Source organism: Macrobrachium rosenbergii, chromosome 7 (assembly GCF_040412425.1).
Source record: "Macrobrachium rosenbergii isolate ZJJX-2024 chromosome 7, ASM4041242v1, whole genome shotgun sequence".
Taxonomy (NCBI): Eukaryota; Metazoa; Arthropoda; class Malacostraca; order Decapoda; family Palaemonidae; genus Macrobrachium; species Macrobrachium rosenbergii.
The window spans coordinates 2,179,363-2,187,500 of NC_089747.1; the positions used below are offsets into that span (position 1 = coordinate 2,179,363).

Consider the following 8,138-nt stretch of genomic DNA (forward strand, 5'->3'; position numbering starts at 1 on the left):
ATAATAATAATAATAATAATAATAATAATAATAATAATAATAATAATAATAATAATAATAATTTTTTCAAATGAACACCAAAATATTCTTTTGGGAGCTTGAATTTTCATTTAATTTGGATGAATGTGGTTCATCATCTGAATAATAATAATAATAATAATAATAATAATAATAATAATAATAATAATAATAATTTTTTCAAATGAACACCAAAATATTCTTTTGGGAGCTTGAATTTAATGATGGCCCCTGTGGTGGGCTTGTTCCATATGAATGCGGTTCATCGTCTGAATAATAATAATACCAACAATAATAATAATAACGATATATCCAGGATCACAGCATCCTCTCATTTCTAACGTTCTCCAATCCCCTCGTTTATCGGATTCCGATCAAACCGGATTTATGGTTTAAAAAAGAATAATATGAGACAAAAAATTCGTCGTCTCGACGAAGGAGAGGACGGACGGAAGTCCAAGAAACACCCCCGTGATCACTGAGGACTTTGATCTGTGTCGAAGACGAGAATGTTATTGAATATTTTCGTTAAACAGTTCTCCTTAGGTTTTAATTATTTGCTTAGGTTTTTATCTGTTTATTTGTTAATTCTTTAATTTGATTTTTTAATCATGATCTGTTTTTTTTCTGTATATCCTGTTACCCTCTGTTGCTTTTTTCAAGTGAACACCTTCCGTAGGAGGGTATGCCGTCAGTACACCTCATGCGGTGCACTGTAGGCATTACTTAACGTTCTTTGCAGCGTCCCTTTGGCTTCTAGCTGCAGCCCCTTTCGTTCCTTTTACTGTACCTCCGTTCATATTCTCCTTCTTCTGTCTTACTTTCCAGCCTCTCCTAACGATTGATTCATAGTGCACCTGCGAGGTTTTCCTCCTGTTACACCTTTCAAACCTTTTAACTTCAGCCCTTTCGTTCCTTTTACTGTACCTCCGTTCATATTCTCGTTCTTATATCTTATTTTCCACCCTCTCCTAATAATTGATTCATAGTGCAACTGCGAAGTTTTCCTCCTGTGAAACATTTCAAATTTTATTGCCAATTTCCCTTTCAGCTCTGAATGACCTCATAGGTCCCAGTGCTTGGCCTTGGGCCAAAATCCAATATTCCATTCCATTCCATTTTTGCCTTCCCCGTTTGGTTAATGTTGACCAGATTCCCGAAATTGACCCACTTTAAGGTGAAGATAATCTTTCCGCACCATTTCCACCTTTTCTCTGTCGCAGCTCTGTGGAAAAACTGGAGACTCGCGTCTGGACAAATCACAGACAGTGAGCGGAGATGGGTTTCTTCACAGACTGCCCGAAGTGGAGGTCATATTTATCGGAGTTCTAGTGGAGTGGGGTTCCCCATTCCTCAATCTGGAGTTTATTGAGGGTAAGAAAATTCCTTTTCCACTTTTGTGTTAGCTCAGTGCTAACCTGTTGTCAGTAATATTGCAATGGTAGTTTCGTATATATGTGTATGTTTATGTGTATTGCTGAGATCGACTCGTTGGTTCGTCTCAAGTACATTAGGGGTGGTTTTGGTGTAAAACAGTGGTTCTCAAACTGGGGGTTATTACCCCCGGTGGGGTAATGAAACCGTTTCTGGTGTGGGGGGTTAATAACGAGGTACTTTAATTCCAATTTATAATAAAAGGAACAATGCTTTAATTTTAATTTTTCGTCAAAGGGATAATGCCTAAAATCTATACTCTTTCTTTTCTTAAGACCTGAGTAAAAGTAAAATGAATTTCTTACACATAAAATGCATCAGAAATCAAGCATTCCAATATTTTTCTTTCCTTGATATTATAACTTCACATAACTGAAGAGGAACGGGGTAGGGGCGATGGTGATCTATCAGATCTATCACACCACTGCCCCAGGGGGTAACGATGCCAAAAATTTGAGAACCACTGGTGTAAAATCAGCCCCAGTTTAAATAATTTTTTTAGTGATGTTTTTGTCTAAAATGTTACCCCTGCTCTCGGTGATGAGAAGATCGTTACGAAATGCATAGGAATCAGAAAAAGTTAATGGATTATTAACAGTCTAATGAGCACTTTTCAGCAAGGCAATCTTTATAAAATATGTGTGTTTCCATTTAGTTTATTGTCCGATGTATATTTACGCAGTGTGTAGCAGCACGTTAGTTCTACACCCTTTACACTTCTATCCACGTGCAGATTGTGGTGTAGGTCTAATGATTCCATGACGTACAGGCTAACCTGGTCTCTAGTCTAGACTCTACCGCTCTTCAAAAATTACCAGAGAGCCCTATTGAGCTTTGCTTTTTGTAGTCTTGACCAAGGCCAAGAGAAAGAGAAGTTCTGCTCACTTCTCCCCAAATCCTCCCATGTAGGCGGAGCTTTGTATACCTGCTTATTGCGTCAGCAGGTGAATTGCCTTAATGAGCAGGTAGTACCTCTAAGATACGTCATCGCCTACGTAGTTACCCCAGGTGGGAGGCGACTCCACCCAATTGGGTAGACCTCGTCTTCTTGGCCTTGGTCTTGAAAAATTGTAGGCACGAAGAAGTTGAAGTTCTGAGATGTTTTGAAAAGGAAGTTTTAGGTGTGAGAAGTTGTAAGTTTGTCAGAAGTTCATTTAAAGAATGGAAATACATCTTAATATGTCTATAATCCTTTCCAGTGCTGTTAATTATAGTCTAAAGCTTGTTCTTCTAGTTCCACTTTTCAAAAGCAATCGTACTTTCTTCTATACACAAAAAAGATCAATTAAAATATAAAATAATAATGAAAAAAATGTTTTCATCCATGTAGGCCTATGTATTCCGTTCTCTCTAGTTCTAGTACTGCAACTTGATCTAGACACATAAAGCCTTTCACTGTAACCTCACATCCGTCCACCCACTCTTATATAATCCTTCTCCTTCTCCTCCTTCGCTCCAGGTCGCCCCTGGAAGCGTTCCAGATCACATCATCCAGTAGGCGTTGTCCAGCGGGACTGACGTCGGGAGAGCCGCCAGTGTCAGGTCCCTCTTCGGCGTCAGGTTGAGGTCCTCGGCGCTCAGGGGCAGAGAGACCCCAGCCTGGAGGCAAGAGGCCCTCAGGCAGCCTAGGAAGGTCTCCACCTGGAGAGGTAATCACAGGTAAGGTGGGCTATTCAATTACAGGTAGAATTAGTTTTGTTTTTTTTTGCTGATTATAAAGTTTTCTGTATCTCAGCCTAGGAGAGGTAATTACAGGTGAAATGAGCTATTTAATTACAGGTAAAACTGGCTTTTTTGCTGATGATACAAGCCTGTATCTGTCAGTCTAGGAAGGTCTCTACCTGGAGAGGTAATCACAGGTAAGATGGGCGATTTAATTACAGGTAAAATTAGCTTTCCTTTGCTGATTATAAAGGTTTCTGTATCTGTCAGTCTAGGAGAGGTAATTACAGGTGAAATGAGCTATTTAATTACAGGTAAAATTACCGTTTTTGCTGATTATAAAGGTTTCTGTGTCTGGTTCTTGAAGTGGAATGTCCATAATAATGAAACCCAACAAAATCAGTAGATAGACTAACGATGAAATCCACAGGATTTTTTTGTACTTATGGATTGAAAGTGATTTAAATCAACAGGTTTTAAGGATTTTCTTTAATCAGTAGCCACTTATTTGCTGTTAATCCTCGAAAGGATTTAGATATAATTATTGTCTTGGAAACCAAATTGAAGCAGTGGGACAGACTAAAATGTAATCTCCTGGATTTTATTTTTATGGATTGAAAGGGATTTAAATCACCCGGATTTGGAATAGATGGCCGCTTATTTGCTGTTAATCCTCGAAAGGATTTAGGAATAATCATAATCTTCTAGGGGTTGGGCTGGATAAAGATTTTATCTCCTGAATCCGTTTTCTATGACCTACGACATTATTAGAACTATGTCCAAACTGCTCATAAATCTCTCTCTCTCTCTCTCTCTCTCTCTCTCTCTCTCTCTCTCTCTCTCTCTCTCTCTCCTGAAAGAAAAAACTGGGTCCAGAGAAAGTTCGAGAAAGTGAACAGCTAAGTGTGGGTGATTTTGATTCAGGGACATCAACTTTGACATAAGAAAGATTAATCTCCCATCATTCACCAATGATTTATTGTCTTTGATTGCTTTTACTAATCTTACTCATAGGTAATTTATGCCTGCCTATTCATTCATGATAACACTAAAAAAAAGGCAGGCATCCTTATGTCCTTATGTAGCCCAGACCCGATAAGGAAGAACAGCAGTATTTATTATTTACTAAAAAATAAGTTAGTGTAGTGTCATAGCCTATGTTAAGCAAGTACTTCAACTTCTGCTATTACCACAATTGTTACTACTGCTAACACCACTATTATGGCTCCATCGAGCTTTACTGCTAATGGTGTGCATCCAACTTTCGCCTTTTAACGCGCCTCTCCCATCTCACCTCGACCTCTCAGCACTAACATCAAATTCAGCCACTTCTTACACCATCCACTTCCTTCCCAATCATCTGTTGGACATCAGTATACATTCAAATAAATACAGTTAATTCAGCTTTTTAGGAAAAAGGATCATTACCTTATACTCCTCGGGCTCTGGACACAGACCAGCCGCCTCGATGAGGGCAGAGGACACGCTGGGCATGTAGAAGAGTTGAGTCTCGAACCTCTCGGACAGTTCCACTCTGTCGATCTTTCCGTTCTCCATGACCTGGAAGATATAGGTTAATCTCCTAAACCTTTGGGGCTCCAGTTACTTAAAAGCACATGGGCACTATCCTAACTCCTGAAGTTTCTTCCCTGGAGGAAGACTCCTCGGTCAAACTAGGATCACTGGCCTCCCAACTAAGCCAAGGAATAGAGCTAGGATGCACTATAAGGGGCTCACTCTGCCAGATTGGGGTCCCAAGGCTCCCTCCGGAATCCTCAGAGATTCCTTCTAATTTTGAACTTGATTTACTCTAAAATTGGCATAGGGACATGATCCTTCTTTGACTCTCTGTGATTCCCTGAAGGCACTGGATCTATTCAACCATCCATCTTTATGCTATTTTGGATCTCTTTGGCTCCAGGGTCTTGTAGCTTGCCCAATTTTATTGTAAGTTATATTATTAGGTGATTTCGTAGCTGGTGGAAATGACCCATTGTCCTCAAGGAATCTGAGGAAGTAGGTGCCAAGTTGTGTACCTTTTTCAGTATTAATTTAGATCAAAATCATTATTACAGGCACTCCCCTGGTGATTCCAGAGTGAGCCTAGGTTCCCCAGTTAGGGAGATGGGTCCTTATTCTGGTGTTTCCCAGGGGAAACCCACAAGCCACTCTTGTACAACATTGTTCTTTTTCTAGTCTTAGCTGGAGCAACCAGGGACCCCGATTTGACAAAGGAATACTCCCCAAGAGCCTCCTGCAGAATCCTGGGGTAATCATAATGTGCGGAAATTCGTGGATATCCTAAAAGGATTAATACTTACTGACAAAAAAGAAGAGGTGATTATCTTTATACCCTCTGGATATGATCATAATAAATTGACTAAATAATTAATTAGGTGTCAGATAAGAAGAAAACTCTGCAGACAGACTACCTCTGCAAAGACCGAGATGTTTTTCTTCCAACAAATATTTTTCTCTACTAAAAAAAAGTTAATCAAATTCAGAAAAGGTCGCCAAATAAATATTCCCCCAGTTTTCATCAAAGTCCATAAACCAGTTCTTGAAACCTTCATAGGATATTCTATCAAGTCCTTAAATCAGTTCTTGAAATAGTTCATAGGATATTCTACCAAGTCCTTAAACCAGTTCTTGAAATAGGTCATTAGATATTCCACCAGGTCCATAAACCAGTTCTTGAAACAGTTCATAGGATGTTCTACCAAATCCATAACTCAGTTCTTGAAATATTTCATTAGATATTCTACCAAATCCATAACTCAGTTCTTGAAATATTTCATTAGATATTCTACCAAGGCAATAAACTAATTCTTGAAATAGTTCCTTAGCCAAGAGACATACAGACAAAATGAGAGAGGACTCACCAGACCAGTAGCATTCAGAGTACAGTAGCGCAGAGCAGCCAGGCTTGTTGAGTCGGCTCCTATTTGATCCAGGATGCTTGGTGGGTTACCTGTCAGGTAGCTTGTGCCTGTGACGATAATGATTGGAGGATTAAATACTATATCTAAGGTAAATTTTATTTAATATATTTGATGCAAATTTTATATATTTGCTGGTTTTGGAAAGGGTTGTCAGAGTTGTATGTTCTCTCTCTCTCTCTCTCTCTCTCTCTCTCTCTCTCTCTCTCTCTCTCTCTCTCTCTCTCTCTCTGCACATACTTGTTGGTGCAGTTGAGTCGACAATAGGCAAACCCACTGGGTCCTGATCTTACCTACACTCTTACCAAAACAAGCGGCAAATCTTACCAAGAGACCCAAAAAACCCCACTCATGTTATCTACAATCTTACCAAAAGAAGCAGCAAATCTTACCAAAAGACCCACTTATTGGGTCCTGAAGACTCACTCACTGGGTCCTGATCTTACCCACAATCTTACCAAAATAAGCAGCAAATCATACCCGAAAAGACCCACCACTGGGTCTTGACCTTACCTACAATCTTACCAAACCAGGCGGAAAATCTGACCAAAAAGACCCACTCACTGAGTCCAGATCTTACCTACATTCTTATCAAAACAGGAGACAAATCTTACCTAGAAACCCAAAAGGCCCAATCACTGGGTCCTTGCCTACAATCTCACCAAAACAGGCAGCAGATCTTACCCAAAAAGACCCAATCTCTGGGTCCTAATCTAATCTTACCAAAACAAGCAGCAGATCTTTCCCAAAAAGACCCAATCTCTGGGTCCTAATCTAATCTTACCAAAACAAGCAGCAAATCTGACCCAAAAAAGACCCAATCTCTGGGCTCTAATCTAATCTTACCAAAACAAGCAGCAAAGCTGACCCAAAAAAGACCCAATCTCTGGGTCCTAATCTAATCTTACCAAAACAAGCAGCAGATCTTACCCAAAAAGACCTCACTCACTGGATTCCAGATTCCTGACCTTACCCAAGGAAGCAAAGATGCCGGATGAACGGGGACACCGACCATCTCTGCGCATTCCAGCACCGAATTTATAGGCCCCCCCGACGCCTGGAGGATGCTGTTGACGACGCCACACTCGGCCCTCCTCAGCTGGCACTCGCTGGCGCTCAGGCTTGGGGCGCAGGGTTCGTCTGTCCCTCCTGAAGGAGAGTGGGTGATGGAGGAGAGGTTTTAGGATGGTGCTGGAATCACGTTTTTTTTTTTTTTTTGCTTATTTCGAGTTTGTGGTTATCATTGAGAGGGTTACAATTCTCTCTCTCTCTCTCTCTCTCTCTCTCTCTCTCTCTCTTCGTCTGGGCACGCACATACATATATGCATGTGCGGCATTTGAAGCGGTGATTATTTATATATATATTATATATATATATATATATATATATATATATATATATATATATATATATATATATATATAAATATATATATATTATATATATATATATATGTATATATATATATATATATATATATATATATATATATATATATATATATATATATATATATATATATATATATATATATATATATACCTCTCAACCTGTTTCACCTTTTAGTTTTCCAAGACATCTTCACCTTCAAGATATAGCCTATACCTTTACAAATTCCACAGAAATTTTTCTATAAAAAATAAAAACACGTAACAAAATTCCATAACCCACCCACCTCCCGGCAAAATCAAAACTGAATTCCCTCTCGTCACCTTTCAAAACAACGAACGTTAACCAAATTAAAACTCAAAAAAACCAAATTTGAAACCAACGTTACAAAAATTACTCACCAGCCGAGTAAACGCCGCTCGCGAGCGCCAGAGCTGGAATACCTGAAGTACAGCCAATGTAGATAAGCAGAGATGCAAACACCACCAGCGCCATCTTGGTAATCCCCTGTTGGAGCGAAATGGCGATAGGAGTGGTTCGTATATTCTTTATTTTTACGTGGTTGAAATTGCTTTTATTCTTTAAGACTAGGTATGTTTCAAATTCTGTCTTAGAACAGGTGGTGTATTTTAAGCATGTATATATGTCTATCTAAATACATAGGCTATATATCAATTCTTCCAAATATATTGCCA

The 8,138-nt window shown here is 39.2% G+C and overlaps 2 protein-coding genes across 2 annotated transcripts in view; one reads left to right on the forward strand and one right to left on the reverse strand.

The window, feature by feature from the left end:
- Positions 1-2,092: 2,092 nt before the first annotated feature.
- The window catches only part of LOC136839931 (uncharacterized), a 6,139-nt gene continuing 93 nt past the window's right edge, over positions 2,093-8,138 (reverse strand). The window contains exons 2-6 of the mRNA XM_067106206.1: positions 7,845-7,950; positions 6,984-7,202; positions 5,997-6,103; positions 4,543-4,674; positions 2,093-3,093 (exon numbers count right to left, since the gene is read on the reverse strand). Coding sequence (XP_066962307.1) covers positions 2,935-3,093; positions 4,543-4,674; positions 5,997-6,103; positions 6,984-7,202; positions 7,845-7,938 — 711 coding nt within the window. The 5' untranslated portion in view covers positions 7,939-7,950 and the 3' untranslated portion in view covers positions 2,093-2,934. The remainder of the gene's footprint in view (positions 3,094-4,542; positions 4,675-5,996; positions 6,104-6,983; positions 7,203-7,844; positions 7,951-8,138) is intronic.
- LOC136840002 (WAG22 antigen-like) overlaps positions 2,978-8,138 on the forward strand; it is a 13,931-nt gene continuing 8,770 nt past the window's right edge. The window contains exon 1 of the mRNA XM_067106283.1: positions 2,978-3,111. The gene's annotated coding sequence lies outside the window, so the exon portion shown is untranslated. The remainder of the gene's footprint in view (positions 3,112-8,138) is intronic.